Here is a 17,544-nt window from a genome sequence, read left to right on the forward strand (position 1 = left end):
CATGAAGTGAATGGAAAAAAATATATATATTTGGACGACCTGATTTAAGAAAAGAAGCTAAATAATGAAAAAAAAGTTTATTAGAAATGAAATGTATTTTTCAAGCATGTTTGTTCACAAAAAAATTGGAATTGTTGGGATTTCTTTTACATTTTTATTGCATGCATTTTTTTTGTAAGAAGGCAGAATCCTCATTCAAAAAATGAATTTTTCGTGCTTATAATCCAAGTCTTTTAAGTCCCACTGACATCCCTAAATACATTGCAATATAGATGTTGTGAAAATTACAGATATTATTCACTTCAATATCTATATGAAAAAAATGGGTGGAGAATTGTCATTCATGCGCAAAGTTGCGTAAGTCTCACTCGACATCCCAGTGGCAGCCATATTGCCTGAAACATCATTTACAGCTGTCACACTGGGACAGTCGCCATTGAGAAGACACTAGGCCACCTCTGCTATGGAAAACGAACATCCGAGATTTTCAGATTTTTCCGACGCCCCTTCTGACACGGAAGCTCTTTTTGAAGAAGAGAACATCTCACAATCGAGTGAAGTGACCGGGGTAATATAACCCTATCGTTTTGAGCCATATTTCGATGAACTGTGGATCATTTCTAACAAATAAGACTCCCCAACAGTATGTAGTGAATTCAGGAGGACCCGTGCCAGTGGGAGTGAGAGCTCCTTTCTCCTCCCACACACGCAAAACCATCTCCCCGCCCAATCCACCTCTGCAGCAGTGATGAACAATGCCGCCGGCGATTGACGATGACGACACGTTTAACACCCCTGATTTACATACTTCAACGATGCAGATCTTTTTGTTACCTCTGAGATTATGTCATCCGCCCAACTATTATTATTATTTTTTTTAAAAAATAGCTCTATACTTACTTACCTGTCACGTGGAACCCACGAAGCTCTCGTCCTTTGCACCTGTGCAAACTGGGTCTTTTGGAAAAGTGTGAAGAGTGAATCCGTCCTCCCGAGTGTTCGAGCAATCTACAGCAATACAATGAGCCAGCATTTTGGCTATCACGAAGGAACAACGAGCTACCTTCCCGGAGGTAAAACTAATGGAAAGAAACAAGTCCACTTGAGGGCGGTCCTGCTATGTACGTCACTTCCCGATTCTTCTCGAAAACAAATCCCTCGAGAGGATTTTCATGGCGGGAGTTACAAAAAGCCATTTACGTCAAAATCATGTTGTGTGGTGAAAAAACACATGGGTCCATTATGGATGCCTTTTTTTTTTTTTTTTAATTAAGAACATACTAATGCTTTTGGTGTCAGTTGGACTTCAAGGGGAATTACTGAGTTTTGATGAAATTGTTTTTGGTACTTCTAAAAATTGGTGTTTTGGGGCATGTTTGCAATTCATTTGTGTGAAGAAGAAAGAGAAAAAGAAAATTCCTTTATCCCAAAACTCAGTTTATTATTAGGAATCATTGAAAATAGTTTGTTACAATTTTTCTCTCTTCATTCATACTGTACACCCCCACACATAATACAGAGGAGCTCCGCATAGAGCAGTGCGGCCCCTGCGGATTTACCTATTTGCAGATTTCTTATACATTTTTTTCTCCCAACCCCCAAAGCACTTAATGGTTTATGCCCAGTTATTTAAAGATTTTTGGGGGCAGAAAAAGTCAAATAAAATAAAACTCTCAGTGCATTACAAGGACCAGTTATCTCCGTATTTTCGCCATTTGTAGTCCAACAAGGTCCCTAGTGCCGACCAATAGCGGAGGTCCACTGTACTTTTATAGCTCTGTTTTCATTTTTTCAACAACTAATAAATAAAAATCACAAAGTAAGTCTCTTTTTTCAGTCAACTAAAAGCGAAACTTTTGTCATTCATTTTATATTGTGGGATTACTTTAAACCCCTGGTGTGGTCCTATAGACACTTTCAATTGAAAATCATTGAAAGACACACAGTCTCCGAGTCTTCAGCACAAACAAATGTGTTTGAAAACTTTCAGGGAAAGAAAACGTGTTTTGAGTCAGTTGCTCGTTAAAAAGTCAAGTGTTCCCGCTTGGATGACATTTCCAGCTAGTTTAAAGATTAGTAGATAATGGCAAGTGCTAGATAACATGACAAGCCATTGTAGTCTCTGGTGTCTCAGGGAAAAAAAAAAAGCCTTCACAAAATTAATAGTGTTCTTGCCCAGAGGGGAATTGTGACGGGTAGAAAAGTAATAAAGAACTATTACTGGTTTGACCCATGAGCCACAATTATTGTAGGTATCTTGTGGGCTCTCGTGTTGGCTGTTTAAAAAAAAAAAGTGATCATGCACATAATCATTTTCTTTTTAATTGATCATGTTCCAATTTTACTTTAAAAGAGACAGTTTGTCATTTATTTTTCTTTTACCGTGGGATCTTGTCAAAATACTCTAAGGAACTAGCATTACAGCAGTCAACCGGGTATGACTAAGTATGTGTGGTTTATCAGAATCCAAGATTGTACGAGAACACTTATTGGTGTCTCTAACAAGTGGCAACCATGGCTAATTTAACCGTATCACAGATGAGAAAAAAATGACTTGTGTGATTTCACACTTGATGGGTGCAGAGGAGACTCTGGAGACCACCTTGATTCCACGAGCAAGATCAAAACTCAAATTACTCAAATAATGCATTTTCTCCCACTAAAATGACCAAGTGGTGGCTCAACCCAGAGAACATTTCCTTATTAAACATTCAACATTTACTCCGCTTGGCTGGTGAACAGTCCATGGTGTACTTATTCACTCGAACAGTCTGCTGGCATAGGCTCCAACACGCCTTCAACCCCTAGTGAGGATAAGCGGAACGGAAAATGGGTGGATGAATATAACATGTATTTGATAAATTAAAACATCACTGTATTGTGCAAAAACAAACAATTTCAGAATGTTCAGAAAAAACCTGGCATCATAAAAGTGTCATAGCTAGTACAGGCTATTGAGTAAAATCAGGTTTTTAAATTGGGTTGGCCGGTTCATTTGCATGTGAGCGTCTGGGCTTAAAGGTAAATTCCGGTGGTTTGCAATAACAATGTATCAAATAGGTCACGTAATATGTACTGTATCTTGACAATGTCATGTTAAATCCTCTCTCATTTAATAGTGTTTTGAGAGGATTTTTTTATAGACAATTACAAATTTTCAGGGGCGCTGCGATTTTCGCGAGTCACATGACCTACGTGGGCGGATGTGACGTGTTACGTGCCGTTCCAAACGTTCCATTACACTGTCATATTTTGTTGAGAACCTCACCACAGAGTTGCCACTGTCAGCTCTTCTCATTTTCATGGTGACATTCACTTGGCCATCCATCAAAGTTTAACGACTTGTAGTTGGACTCATTCTGCAGCAGCTTCCTCCACGACTGGTCTGGCAGAAGAAATATTAAAGTGGATTTTGAACAGCAAATGGTTCAAATAGTACTGAAATATTGAACAGGTTTAGAGAAAATCTAATTGAATTCACCTGTACAGGTTATAGTACATTTTAGGTTTCATCCTGGAATTTGACTCAAAAGTCCAATTTGTCCAACTTTTTGCGAGTATTGACGTGTACTGTCTGTTCAATTACGTACTATATACCAGATCCTCAGACTCAAGCTCAGGCTCTGACTGCTTGGCCTCAATCAGCTTGGCAGCACTGTGCTCCTCAGAAAAGTCAGCGTCGCCGCGCTCTGACCGAACGGCTCGCTCCACGCTCGCCAGCATCACCTCGTATGCCTTCCTGGCCTCAGAGGACAACTCAATCATTTGGTGGTAGTAGTCCTGTGATTTCGGAAGCAGTCATCAATAAATGGAGAGAACACTTACATGAAATTGTTTCTCTCACTATATCTCAGGTTATCATGCACAGCCCTGCTACAACCCAGATTTTTGTGCATAACATATCCAACTATCTTGGAACCACCCCCACTCGTGTCAAGGAAATCACATTTTTACACCTATTGTGGGTGGATCCGGAATGTATCCCCCGCACAGAATTGGGGTTAGCTGCAATCGAGGTATTACTGACCTGCGCGCCATCGTAGTTGAAAATGCCCACCAGGCTGACGGGCACCATCTTGTTGACGCAGCGCCCTAGAGCCTTGCGGGAGAGGGCGAAGACGAACGGCACTTCCTGCACGCGGCACGTGTTGATGATTGTGTGAAGCGCCTCGTCCAGACCTCCTGGTAATGTGAACGGATCATCATCATCATCATCATCAGGTACACGCACATAATAAGGATAAACAAGGCTCATATTTGATTCACTACTGACCGTGTTGCCAATTTGCATAGTTTCCCATATTGCCTCCTTATTTAGATTCATGAAAAACCATCCATACATTCATTCATTTTTTTAGCATGTTTGTCCTCATTATGGTGGTGGGTGAGTGGGAGTCTAACGACATTTCACAATGCACTTGCTCATTGTGAAAGAACCGTACAACACCGTGGCAACAACCACGGTGCCACGGTCCAGAGTGTAAAAATTTGGGAATGCTGTCGTAGGAGTCTACCAGGAAATAAAGTTTTCCCAACGGAGAAGTATGAAACTCAACAACTTCAGCGAGATGGCGCTCTCATATTTGCAAAATCAAGCTCCTTCCACCGCTGTGGTTTTTTTATTTATGTCACGGCATGTATGACGTCTTGTATTCTAAAATTTGGAACTGCATTTATCAGAGCGCTCCATTTTCCACAGTACGAGTCCACTAAAAATCACACAGAAATCACTCCGCCTGTGTCATGGGCCTGTTTCTCAGTTGCTTGTCTTTGTGTTGCAGTGTCACGGTGACCAAAGTGCTTTTAAGAGGTCCGAGTCTGATTAATTCTTATTAGTTACAGGAAGAACTAAAAGGAGTTCAGGTGGCAACGAGGTTTGAGTTATAAAAGCAGTGTGGTGGGTGAGAGAGAGAGAAAAAAAGAGAGTGTGAGTGTCATACCTTTGGACTGGACGCGCTCGCAGTTGGGCGAGATAATGACGCACTTGACCTTGTGGAGTTTGAGGTGCTTGAGGACCTCTCGCAGACCCATGACCATGCGCCGCTTCATGCGTGCCTTCATAGGGTCCTTCTGATAGAGGCGGTCCTGGAATCGGACCAGCTCCTTCAGCAGCGACGTCACACACTGGTCCACCTCTTTGCTCAGCATCTGGCTGCAGTACCTAAATGGCCCACACATATGACATGTGTGGGCCATTTCGGGACTGGACACATACATTACACAAGGGACAAACTGTATTTTCAACCAGGTTTCTTCTCACTCTCTGAACTTCCTGCTGTGGATTTTGGGTTGATCCAGTGCATTGATAGAAACATCCTGCTGATTACTGTGCTGCTCGTCAGGTCTAATTCTGTCAGACTCTCCGTCACCCACTCTCGCCATTTCATTTTCCTGTTGCTCGTCACTTCCTGAAACAGCACCGTCGTCTTCATCTGAGAAGAAAAATTGCAGACCATGTGGAATTGGATGTCTCTGATGTTTATCAATCATATTATTATTTGCATTCACTCCCTCTCTTGAAATGTAAAGCTGTGTAATTTGCCCAAAATGCCTGCTATATACAGGGGTTCACATTAAAATCATAATAAATTGAGGGATCTCACAAAGGGCGATACTCAAGAAAGCATCAGCCTTGACCCGCAGTGTGGGATTGGCACACTGCTCGATGAATGCGGTACTCAATCGTTCTTGCCACAGGCTCTAGGCTGAGTTTCAACTTAACTGAGAAAAAAACTTATTTGTTCATGAAGTTATTCTTTTCGACATGTTAACTCAAAAGATTGAGTCCTTTGATTGAGTTGTGTGTAAACGACAACATAATACTCGAGCCCTATTTATGCGTTGCACTTCGAATCGAATTGGGTGGGCATTTACTATTTACAGGGTTCATACTCTGTCGGACCCAAAAAATTTAAGGGCTTTTTAGGGCCTTTCTTAGGGGCTGACACGAAAAATTTAGGGCTGACACGGAAAAAATTTAGGGCCGACACGAAAAATTTAGGGCCATCGTGGGAAATCAAGAGTAAGGAAAAAAGACTCATCCAATGGTGCCATCGGCTGTTCTTGGTTCATCAAAGGTTCCAGTACCTCAGTACCTGTGACAGGGATCACCTGTCGCTCCTTGTGGTAGTTCTCATTGATATGACCATTGTCAACGTCTTCACATAACAGTATACAGAAAAACTGATTCTAACTACAATTGCAACTATATACACAAATGTCTTCTACTGATGTCTGTCTCAGCACCCCTACTCTAGCTCCTTGAGCCTACCCAGTGCCTCCTCTTTTTGCTACTGCAGAGGTGCCAAAGAGGCTCTCTTGTCCTTTGCTCTGCCTCTGAGTGCATTGGCCTCAGTGATAAACCTCAGATTCCTCTTTTCTTCTGCCTCCTCACACAGCCTATCAGCCTTCTCAATAAGCGTAGATATGTCAGTCTCTATTCTGGCTTTTTTGGCTTTGAGGCAGTAGAGATGAAAGTGGGCAGCGATGCCAAATGTAACCAGGTACGAAGTCTTCCTTTCCCCACAGTGGTACTTTTTAGCAATGTCACTGTCTGCAAACACTTTCGAATTATTTTCACAAGATTTGTAACTGTAATGGCTGCAGATCACTTTTTAAGTCCACACGATCTCTGCCTTTAACGAGTCCGCCTTCGTGTATTGAACTACGTTCATAAAGCCTGACTTCTGGCTGGTTGAAGTCGATGGCTGGACAACTGTAGGTGCGCATGCACTGCTAGTACCACTGCCTGAAGTTGATGCTTCACTATCTTGATATTTTAGAAACAGATTCATACCAACGGAAGATGAGAGAGTCTTCATCAAATCAGCGTGTCTTCTTTTTTTCCGGTGCGACTCCAGCGCTTTGACGCCCATCTTTCCTAGCTGGTAGCTCTGCTTGCACAGATGGCAGTAAAACATGTGCCGATCTTTTGCATCTCAACGAATCCAGCTTCCAAACTCCTTACTTTCAACCCAAGCATCTTGAAAAATGCACTTCCCCATGATACAAGTTGGATTGATGAAAGACGTAACGAAGACGAAGTGAAATGCCGACTCACGGAAACGAACAATGGAATATCGACGACAAGATGGCGACTCGTTGTCAACACGGTGACTTCCGTTGACAATTTCCGGCAGTTTTAGACGCCAGACAGATCGATATATATTTTTTTTTTTTTCGGGAGAATTTTGGCGGTAGAGGTCCTCCCTTTGATTTTTTATAATTTAAGGCCTTTTTAGGGGCTTGACCGGCTTTCGCGGATTTTAAGGACTTATAGGAGCCCCTAAATGCACCTTCGAAAATTCAGGGGTTTTTAGGGACGCGTGCGAACCCTGTATTTAGCACTGCTTATGTGCACCTCTAGCTAGCGCTACGAAATGAAATGCCCAACTTTCTGTTTAATTTTGGGTATGAGTCCATCACAGTTTTTTGTGTGTTCTATCATGACAGCAGAGGTATCATCAGTACTGATATTCAGTACTTAATACCATTGATACTCTGGTAAAAGTACTGAAGCCACTCCCTTATGCAAAAGTAAAAAAGTACACACTAATATACTTGGGTAAAAAAAAAAAAAATGTAAAAGTCATTTGACATTTTTCAACCAATAATAAAATGCATATATTGTAGTGAAATTTTTGTATCTCTGATTTTGACTGTGAAATTAGGTATAAAAAAAAGTGCAGACACAAAGATATTTAACTACATTTCCATTCTATAGCCATGCACTGACCTGTCAAATTCGCATTACACCGCTCATTTTCTGCTGTAGGCGTGGCAATCGTGGACTCATTTTCAGGCACCACACCCCTCTCCTCCAGTAAACGGCGCTGCTTTCGCTCCTCTCTTTCTTTAAGGATGACCTGAGGATGACAAAATAAATCAGAATATAAAAGTGTTTCCCCTCCTAGTATCACGCTTCTCCTTCTGCTTCCCTGCTTTTATGTACTCAACCAGATTTAGCAATGTTTTTCTATGGGTTTTTATAGCTTTGTAAGTTAAAATAATTCCTGTACAAAAGGGCCCTCAAACTTATTTTTATCAAGGGCCACATCGTAGTTATGCTTTCTCTCAGATTACCATTGTGACTAAACTCAAATTTATAATCACCTCATATTATTACATACATCAAATTAATAGCTACTTTTGAAAACAGACCAGTCATATTATATCTACTTTTTGCGACACTTTGTTGTTGGTGTGTTGTGAAATTTTTCAATTGTAAAGTATGTGCCTTGGTTCCAAAAAGGTTTGAATTCAAAGCTTTTGTCAAATTATATATTCAACAGGATAGCAGCATGTTTACACAAAACCGCAAGCGCTAGCACTAGCTTGTGAGCTGTGTTGCATTAAAAGTATGTGAACATAATTCAAGCAAGCCTTACATGAGGACAAGTCCTCTCCTGTCCTGAGCAAAAAAAAAAAAAACGGGATGCAGTGATATCGTAATACAAGATTTTATTGCAGCAGTCTGACAGTCCAATCGTGAAAGAGTATATGTCGTGTAGTGTGATCGGCACAATACACTATCTCTCTCAGCCGTCTTCTGTCATCGATAGTCGTTTTTTTTTTTTAAATTAAATAACTATTGGCTGTCAGATATTTAGAGCTCTAGCTGAAAAGACAAATATATATATATATATATATATATATATATATATATATATATATATAAATACTACATAAAATTAAACTAGCTTTTGGATTCAGATATACTGTGCACGACGGACGCAGAGTAAACGTCTTACTCTGAGCGGATCACTGACGTCACTGACTGGATCGGCGAATTATGACATCAAAACCGATCGTCCGATCAGCAAAAAATGCCAATTGTCGGCCGATCTGACCATTCACTTCTGGTTAATCTTTGGGAAAAACAGATTATGAATGTTTCAATTGCTGGTTGTAACTCAACATAACAACTAGCTATGGAACGCTATACCTTAGCCATGACTGTCATCTAAGGGTATTCAGAGAACACAACACATTATTTTCTATAAATTTTATGTTTGCAACTTTGTGTTCAAATATATTTACAATATATTTAAAGCAGTGTGTTTTAATATGTTTACATTCAGGTAAAGCGAGTTGGAGGGATTAAACTATAATAAAGATATATTATCGCTCGATATCCCACATTTTCAATGGTCTGGAATGTATTCCCTACAGTGAAAAGAGGTTGAATGCAGATGAGCATGAATAGAAACTCAAAGAGGATAAACTCTGAGAGAACCTTTTTGAGAGCAGTAGGTTTCTTTGCTTTGGGAACCTCCCTCTGCTTGCCTTTCTTCACTAGGGGGCTGGTGGAGTCCAGCGGGTTGTGGGCAATTTTGTCCTGCTGCCAGGGTGTCTTTTTCTGGACTGTCGGTTGCTTGTGAATGACAGGAAGTCCTCCACCCACTAGAGGGCAATATTGACACTCACAGCAGGTTGTGACGTGACACTCGGCGTACGAACTTCACCTGATATCACAGTCTGCTTGACTTTCTGAGATTGCTGCTTATTTTCCAGAACGGACAGCATGTTCCCAATGTCCAGCTGCACAGGAGCTTTGCTCTTCTTCCCAGAGGTCTTCTCAGTTTTCTGAGAATCATTGAATCACGACACGTATTTACAACTGATTTACAAGTTTGATAACTGAGGTTTTTCACATTACGAGAAAGTGCTTGGTCGGACACGGAGCACAATACCAAAGTAAGTATGGATTGTCGTTTCAATTCAAAGGTGAAAATTGATTTGATGTAGATGTAAATTGACTTATGATCTTGGTTACAAAAAAACTTAAACCCGTAACCTAATGATGTGTATTTATATCAGAAATCTGATACACAAAATAAATTTAAAAATACTGCTCTATTTCATTTATCAAAATATATTTTAACATTTAGCATTTAGCATTCAACATCAACATCTTTTCACATGTGAGAAGTTCTTTTGGGAGAGGAAAATCCTCACCTGGCCTTTCTTTGCTGACTCTACAGGTGGGGTTTTGGTTCCATTCTTCCGCCTGATTGCTGCTAGTTCATCTTGTTGGTTTTCCTTAATAAAAATAATTAAAACATACATTTGGCTCAATTTGTCCCAATAATGTATGAAATGTCTCGAGAATTTTGTGTGTGGTGGACTTTACTGCATATTTATTGATAGTGTTTCTGCTGCTCGTCAACCGATCAGACCAAGTCTGTGATGGAGCCAAACCAGGGAACTCATCTTCATCCTGGAAAACATTTAGACAATCTTCCATTACAAATGAAAATCTGAGATTTTTTTTTTTTTTTTTAGATAAAGCATTGCAGCCATATTGGGCATTTGCCAAAACATCTTATGTTCATAATGTGTTGAAATGAAAGACAAAATGATGCATTTACTCCAAACTTTGGTGGCTCTTGTTGGACTGTTGGATCTTCTCTCTCATCTTCTTTGCTGTCATATACCTCTTTTACCTTCTTCTTTTTCTTCCGTTTTTTCCTCCCTGCCGCCATTTCCTCTTGCGGCTGCTGTGTGACTGTTTCCTCCGTCTACAAAGAAGGAGTGAATGTGTGATTGTCCATTGCTTTAAATACCATCACTGGAGCACAGGTGCTACCTTCAGAGCAGATGTGGCATCTGTAACGCTGACCCAAGTTTTATTCTTTCCATTACCGTGCCGTAACTCAAAAAAAAAAAAAAAAAAAAAAAAAAAAAAACATTCCTACAAATGAATGGGAATTAATCCATTCCAGCCCATCAAAATTATTGAATTGAATTGAAGTATTGAATCTTGAAATTTTAAAAGGCAGTAACTGCTGGGCATTAATATTGTATTTATATGAATAAGGCTGTAAAACATCATGGAAAAAGTGAAGCACTGAAAATTTTCAGGATACACTGTGTACTGTACCCACTAACCGGCATGACAGTCTTTTCCTTCTGCAAGGTTTTTTTTGGTGGCTGAGAAGCAACATTAGCCCACGACGTCGCCGCTTGTTCAGCTGCGCTGCAAGCGAGCGTTGGGCCATCGGTTTGTCGGGGATCAGGTAAAGTTATGGATCCTCTCATGGATGTCTGTGTATCAGAAAAACAATTATACGAGCATACGTTGGTGAAAAAACAAAGCTTTTAGCTATTATCTAAAGTACCTTCTGGTGTAAATCCGCCCATGGAGATAGTGACTTTGAGGGAAGTTGAGATTTCTCCACTGTCACAATTGGCCTCCAATTTTCTTTGTGACCTTGTGCGGGGCTGCTGTCCAGTTGCGGGAAGTCGGAAATTTTCACCTCAAATGGGGCTAAATCGGCCTGAGTGGGTTTTGGGGTCCTTGCTGATCTGGACTCTTGGACACCTGTTCATGGAGCAGGAGTCGAATCATCCACTGGTAACTTGACTTTACACTGATTTTATCAGCCTCATTGTAACTGTTTCATAATTGGCATTTTTTTTTTTTCCTCATGGGCCAATTGGTTTTAATGTCTTAATTCGCCGATCCGATCAATGGCTCCGGAAAAGACATTCACTCTGTGCTGCCGCCCTCCACAGTATACAGGGAGTCCTCGGTCTACGACTGACATCCGTTCCTGCAGGTTAGGTGCATTTAGCGAGCAAATGTGCTGCTTCGATCCTTGCTACATAAAAACATTTTAGTCTGAATAATTAGCATTACAATGTAATCTCTATTGATGGAACTAATTTGAATTTTTCATTTATAGCTCGTCCATCTTGCAGGAATTCAACACCCGCAATTTTAACGTCTTTTAGGATTGTGAAGTTTTTTTTTTTAACCCTTGGAAAATCTGGTCAGAGAATGACAACCGCAAAAGATGCCATTCACTGCCACCAAAGAATGAAATCCATAAGGGGATAACATCCTGCTAGATTTTATCTGCAAGGTACTAAAATACTGGACTACTGTGCAAACAGTAGAGAATTTGGAGTAAAAAAGTCCTATTGAGCGATGCATGCATTTCCATCTAATGTCAATTCTGTACATAGTTATACTTCTAAATAAATGGTTTTTCGGTTAAAAGTACTTTGTCAAGGTTGTTTTATGGTCAGATCTTTGAGATTTTCACTAAAGAAAAAATATTGGTGTTAAAAGTCATTGTTCTACTTGATGTGGCTGCTTTCACATAACAGCTGTTCTGTTTTTTCCCCCTCTAGATTTTGAGCTGGCTATAAGTAGCCTATATTTGACTGATGATTACTACAGTTGGTCAGATAAAAACAAACTCCTTAAAACAAACTCTTTTTTTTCTGTTCAAAGAAGAGAGTTTGATCTTTCTTTTAGTCATTTTGCTGTTACATCGTCATGGTACATAATATTCTGTGGGGTTGAAAAAAAAAAAATCTGAGAAATTGCAGTTCCTGCTCAGGAAACTACTGTCAGCTAATGAGTTAATCCATAGACAGATATTTTTAAAAATGGCACATCTAAATGACATACTACAACCACCATTACAAGATTAAAGCGATAAAAAAGAACTAAATAACATTAAACCCATAATTTATTCATGATTACGCTTAGAGTCCTGATTATGTTCGCTAATTGGTTGATGATTTTTTCTCATTACATAATATACTACAATAACTGTTATGCAGTAATGTTCTAAACAAAATTTTGAAAATATGGAAATTCTGACAAATTGTTCTGAAGTGAATTTCAAATGGTTGTCAACTTTGAAAGGCTACCCTAAAAAACAAAGAAAATCTAATAATAATCATGAATAACTTTCACCTGAAGTTAGCTGGGATAGGCTCCAGCACTCCCGAGGCCCTTGTGAGGATGAGGGGCTTGTAAAATGGATGGATTTGCAAATTTTAAGAGGTCTGTCCATATTTGCCCAAAAATGTAAATAGTGCTGAGTTTTCAAAAGGAAAGATATAAAATCTTGGAAAAATGAAGGTTTGGAAAATATAATACTGTAATTAGGAAAATATTAATAATAATAGCAACAAACATTTTTAGGAGTTTTGAACAATACAATGGGTCAATTTGACCTGCAACATAATTGGAGGGATGAACAACATTAACAATCTATCGGATTACCTCTTCTTTGTGTGTCCGCTGAGTTTTTACCCCCAATGCCGCTTTGTACCCGAGGTTCATTTTTCTTTCTGGACGCCTGTGGAGGTTTAAATGAATTTAAATGTACAGTATATTTAAAGGATGTGTTGTATTTATTTTACTCACCATTTAAAACAGTCCAAAGTGTTCTCCCTAATATTATTACCTGAACAATTCCCCTTTTTGGCTTACTGAATTAGCCACCGCATTGGGAGTATGTGCTTCTTATCATAAAACAGATCATCTGTGCTATCAAAGTAGCTATGCAAGCTCTTGTCTTTGACATGATAGTGCTTTTGGACCATTGCTTGAAAAATGGAGGATCTTAGCCCATGTTGGCTGGCAAGTCATGGGTGGACAACGTCATAGTAGGTGTAGTATTATATAAAAACTGATGGTACAATCTCGCAAAATTCAGAAGGCCTCACTTGACAAACACATTTTGGGAAATAGAAATCTGACAACCGATTGACATGTGTAATTTCACTATTGAAGGGTGGACAACTAACCTTTGGTCTCCAGGATAAGTCACCACCATGAATGTCTGATGGAAGGCTCCACTTTGGGCCGACTCCTGACTCATTGCTTTGATCCAAAATGGAGAAACAGAAACGGGAAGTAAGGCGATTGTTGCATTTTGACCAAAAACAAACCCCGTTAGCTACCGAGTTAACGAATTAGAATAGCAAAATGTTTATAAATGCCAATGAATATGCCCCGAACTATGATTACAAAGCATAATACAACATAAACATTACAAATAAATGTTTTTGGGATTATTTGACATGGTATTGTAGGTCGTCGCTTTGCAAGACAAAAACATCAATGACTACTTACTTTCCTATTCCTATACATTTTAAATTGATGAAACATACCACGTCTCATTTTCTAAAATACATACTGTGAGTTGATTTTCAATTTTAATTTCTTTCATCACCACACTTGTAAGTCAGTCACATCTTAAATCATTCCTCATTGAAATGAATGGAAATTACAATCTGTTCAAATACACCATAAAAAAAAAGGGATCATGTTTTTTCTTATGAAAAAAAAAACACTGTACAGTACTGTACTTTACAAAAACATACAGTAATAAAAATTAATGTAAATAATTAAAGGGTAGGTGGATCATGATTTTGTAGGCCTTATGTTGTGACAGCCTTCTCGAGGTGTCAAACTCATTTTTGCCTTGGGCCACATTTTAGTTATGATTTCCCTCAGATAGCCGTTAAAACAGTGAAACCATATAAATTTTAAATCACCAAATAATTATATTACCATTATCCAACAAACTGAGGGATAACTAGCTTTGAAATCAGACGACAAGGGTAGTAGTTTGTTCAAGCTCTGTCATGTTCTCTTTGTAGGAAAAGTGTTTGGTAACAGTACAGTGCCCTCAGCATTGTTATTTATTCATATGACAATCTGGAATTTGGGTAGCAAAAATCACAGAAATTGATGTTTATGTCCCACCCATCTTTCCAGGCTGCTGCGCCTGACTGTCACCTGTCAATCACTCTTCAGGTAACAGTATGAGGATCAGTATATAGTCATCCAGATCAGTGTTAGGATTGAGATTAAAAAAAAAAAAAAACTCCAGAATGAAAAAGATGGTGCTGAGAAATTGTGAGATTATTAAAAAAAAAAAATTAAAAAAATTGAGGAAATTGTGACCACACACAAGAAAATAATTGAGTTATTTGGCATTCGTTCGAGTTTGAATTCCCCCCACATAGGAAGTCCGTTGCTAGTTAAAGCCGTGGTGAGCCTGGCCCTCAACAGTAGATATCAACAAACACCAAAGACGTTAATATAATTTTAGGTTATGTAAGACACTTTGTGATGGGTCAGGTGAAAATGCCTATTTAGCTAACATTAACTTGCTTGCGAACGGCGAGAAGTGCTGACGATAGCCACGCCATGTTAGCTCCGTGGGCTTACATTTCACAGAATTCAAAATTAGCATAGACAAAGCATATTCATTTCTATACTTGTCAACCTGCTGACTGATAAATGTTGTTTTTTTTTGTTAACAACCTGTTACTGTCTTTGAATAGCTTTTTAATTTGTCTGTACGTGCCCCATCCTACATACATGGGATCACCAACAACAATCAGTAATGTAATTCCATTGTGTGTAGCCAGCACAAAATGAGAAACAAATGAAATATTGCAATGTTACTGTGGTTACAAAATATTATTTGTTGCCACATCTTCATTAACTTCCTCATTTATCTTATTTCAGGCTCTCTTGTCAGTAATTCAATAATAAACAGATAAATTGTGTAGCTCTACTGTTTATGTGTTTGGCTTAGTCAATCCTTCTGGGCAGGACTTCACACCAGTAACACCGCAATAAAATTTAAATCCATATTTTCTTTAATCACTCAAAGCCCAGCATGCATGCTCCAGAAGAGACTCCCGAGAGAACTTTGACCCTCAAACTGTTTACAGTTCATTGATTGTACAAGTATGGTATGGGTATCACTTATAGTACGCAAGCTCCTTCTGTTTCTATGCAGCAGTCCATGAACTACATCTTCACAATGTTACTGTGGCTTAAACTTTTTTCCAACACAGTACATTTTTTCAGTTCTGTTCAGTTGTATATAACTTTTAAGTTCATTACAGTTGCATTTAAGAATTTTAGAAATCTGCTTCCAGGTATTTATTAAGGTGCAATTTTTATTTAATTGAATTTTTGTTCAAAATGTTTAAATTAAATTCATTGTGTGCATACTTGTACTTCTGTCCAGCGTGTGAGTACTTTTGCCACCAAATTGAATTTTCTGGGGTGTACCTACCCTCTTGGCTTGTGCTGATACAGGCGGGGGTTTGGGAGGATCACATGACGATTCGAGCTGTCTTGTTGTTGCCGAGCTGACTCGGTTCTCCTCCCCGCCTCAGCAGGTGTTTCTTTGCCCAGCTGGAGAAGAGAAAATAGAAGACGTAATTATTAGGGGGCGGGATAGACATAGACATATGACGTGTATTGGCAGCAATATTATTCGTATTTTTTTTTTTAATCCGCATGAGCCTCAGTCCAAACTTTATCGACCTGACAGCAACTAAACTCAGCCTCATTGGGAAATTTTAAATATGACCTTAATTGAGACAATCCCACGCTTAAAGAAACTAAAGCTACATTAGTTTCACTTTTTCCGATGGTCTTTCCTCGTTTTGCCCTTAAAACTTGGCACCGACATAGCTAGTTACAAGCTAACTCACTAGCTCACCGTAACTGCTCTGTTTTCCTTCTTTTCCTTACCTTCTCCATCGTTTGATTTGTCCCTTTAGGCAGTCACGTCGACGTGTAATCCCCCGAAGTCCGTTGCGATACTGTCATTTTCCTCGTAAATAGAAAAAGTAAGTTAGTTGCGCAAAGGGCCAGTTAGCATATAAACGGAGCTGCGACAAAGCGGTCGTCGTGTTTACTTGGCCGGTGGATGGCGACACACAAAGGCAGCGTCAGGTACTGCAGCACCTAAGGAAAAGCCATGCCCGATTGATTACACAAGTGACTGGTTGCAGAGTTTAAAAGTAGTCAAAAGTTAGGAATATTAACGCTTTGATTGATTTTGTATTACCCTGCAATTTATGTAGGATAAAAGTCTATCAATATTTTGATAAGATGCTTAACATTCACGACTTATTTAGTATACTCCCATCTTTCAGTTTGTGGTTGTTACCTTTCTTACTGTTTTAAGTGTTTTACTAAAATCCGTTTTTGTCATTTTTACTTTTAAATCCTTAAAGCCTCCAAGTCAGCTCAGGCGAGCACCAGTACACCTGCCACCCTCGTGGGAATAAGCAGTACAGACAATGGATGGAGTGGAGTCATTAAATCTCTTGCATTACCTTAGAATATTACATAATATTGTGCCTGTTGTTTAAAAAAAAAAAGATTGTTGCTGTTAGAAAACATTAAAAAATAAAATGTTCACATCTTGAGTATATAAACACATTTAACCCAAATTGTATGATCCAACAAGCAATTACAAAAAAAAAAAAAAGTTTTCATTGGACAAAAGTTCCCACAAATGAACCAAAAGGTAGTTGAATGTTAACGTTATTCAGTGGGTTATATTGAATGCGTTGAAGTTGGAAATTTAAATTTAACAAAAATCCCCAGGCTTGAGAAATTTCATTACATTTGCATGATTTTTCCCATCCTTCCATCCATCCATTTTCTACTGCTTTTCCAAGATTGAGACGAGGGAGCAGTAGCTTTAGAAGAGACGCCCAGACTTCCCTTTCCTCAGCCACTTCATCCAGCTCTTCCGTGGCATCCTGAGGCATTCCTAAATACAAAGTCTCTCCAGCATGTCCCGGGTCAGCTCCTGGATCTCCTTCCAGTTAGATGTGTCTGGAAGGCCTCACCAGGGAGGTGTCCAGGAGGCATCCAAATCAGACGCCCCAGCCACCTCATCTTGCTCCTCTCAATGGAAAGTGGCAGCGACTCTGCTTTGAGACGCCCCCCCCAAACCCCCACCCCCCTCGCCA

The 17,544-nt window shown here is 39.4% G+C and overlaps 1 protein-coding gene across 4 annotated transcripts; it reads right to left on the minus strand.

Annotated features, from left to right (window-relative positions):
* Nucleotides 1–1,416: 1,416 nt before the first annotated feature.
* Nucleotides 1,417–16,539, minus strand: LOC133499371 (selenocysteine insertion sequence-binding protein 2-like). 4 transcript variants are annotated; one of them, XM_061817323.1, is made up of 19 exons: nucleotides 16,477–16,539; nucleotides 16,310–16,391; nucleotides 15,846–15,967; nucleotides 13,552–13,627; nucleotides 13,025–13,100; nucleotides 11,121–11,323; nucleotides 10,891–11,046; nucleotides 10,371–10,520; nucleotides 10,133–10,219; nucleotides 9,958–10,041; nucleotides 9,465–9,585; nucleotides 9,236–9,402; nucleotides 7,736–7,865; nucleotides 5,261–5,432; nucleotides 4,941–5,161; nucleotides 4,028–4,182; nucleotides 3,591–3,780; nucleotides 3,269–3,385; nucleotides 1,417–2,804 (listed from the first exon to the last, which is right to left on the minus strand). In XM_061817323.1, exons 2-18 carry the CDS (start codon nucleotides 16,316–16,318, stop codon nucleotides 3,285–3,287), a joined length of 2,220 nt encoding a protein of 739 aa, XP_061673307.1. In that variant the 5' UTR covers nucleotides 16,319–16,391; nucleotides 16,477–16,539; the 3' UTR covers nucleotides 1,417–2,804; nucleotides 3,269–3,284. The 4 variants fall into 4 exon arrangements, 1 of the variants encoding a protein (XP_061673307.1); XR_009794634.1 differs by lacking the exon at nucleotides 16,477–16,539 and having other exon boundaries at nucleotides 3,269–3,380; nucleotides 16,310–16,449; XR_009794636.1 differs by lacking the exons at nucleotides 1,417–2,804; nucleotides 16,477–16,539 and having other exon boundaries at nucleotides 3,268–3,380; nucleotides 3,482–3,780; nucleotides 16,310–16,449.
* Between the last annotated feature and the right edge of the window lie 1,005 nt (nucleotides 16,540–17,544).

The sequence above is a fragment of the Syngnathoides biaculeatus genome, chromosome 4 (assembly GCF_019802595.1).
Source record: "Syngnathoides biaculeatus isolate LvHL_M chromosome 4, ASM1980259v1, whole genome shotgun sequence".
NCBI classification, from domain to species: domain Eukaryota; kingdom Metazoa; phylum Chordata; class Actinopteri; order Syngnathiformes; family Syngnathidae; genus Syngnathoides; species Syngnathoides biaculeatus.

What these genes read in the sequence shown, in the direction of transcription:
- LOC133499371 (XM_061817323.1), bottom strand. An exon ending in AAGAGCCACCAAAGTTTGGA is followed by an intron (nt 10,220 to 10,370) that starts GTAAATGCATCA and finishes AATGTTTTCCAG; the next exon opens with GATGAAGATGAGTTCCCTGG. An exon ending in CGAGCGCGTCCAGTCCAAAG is followed by an intron (nt 4,183 to 4,940) that starts GTATGACACTCA and finishes TCACATTACCAG; the next exon opens with GAGGTCTGGACGAGGCGCTT.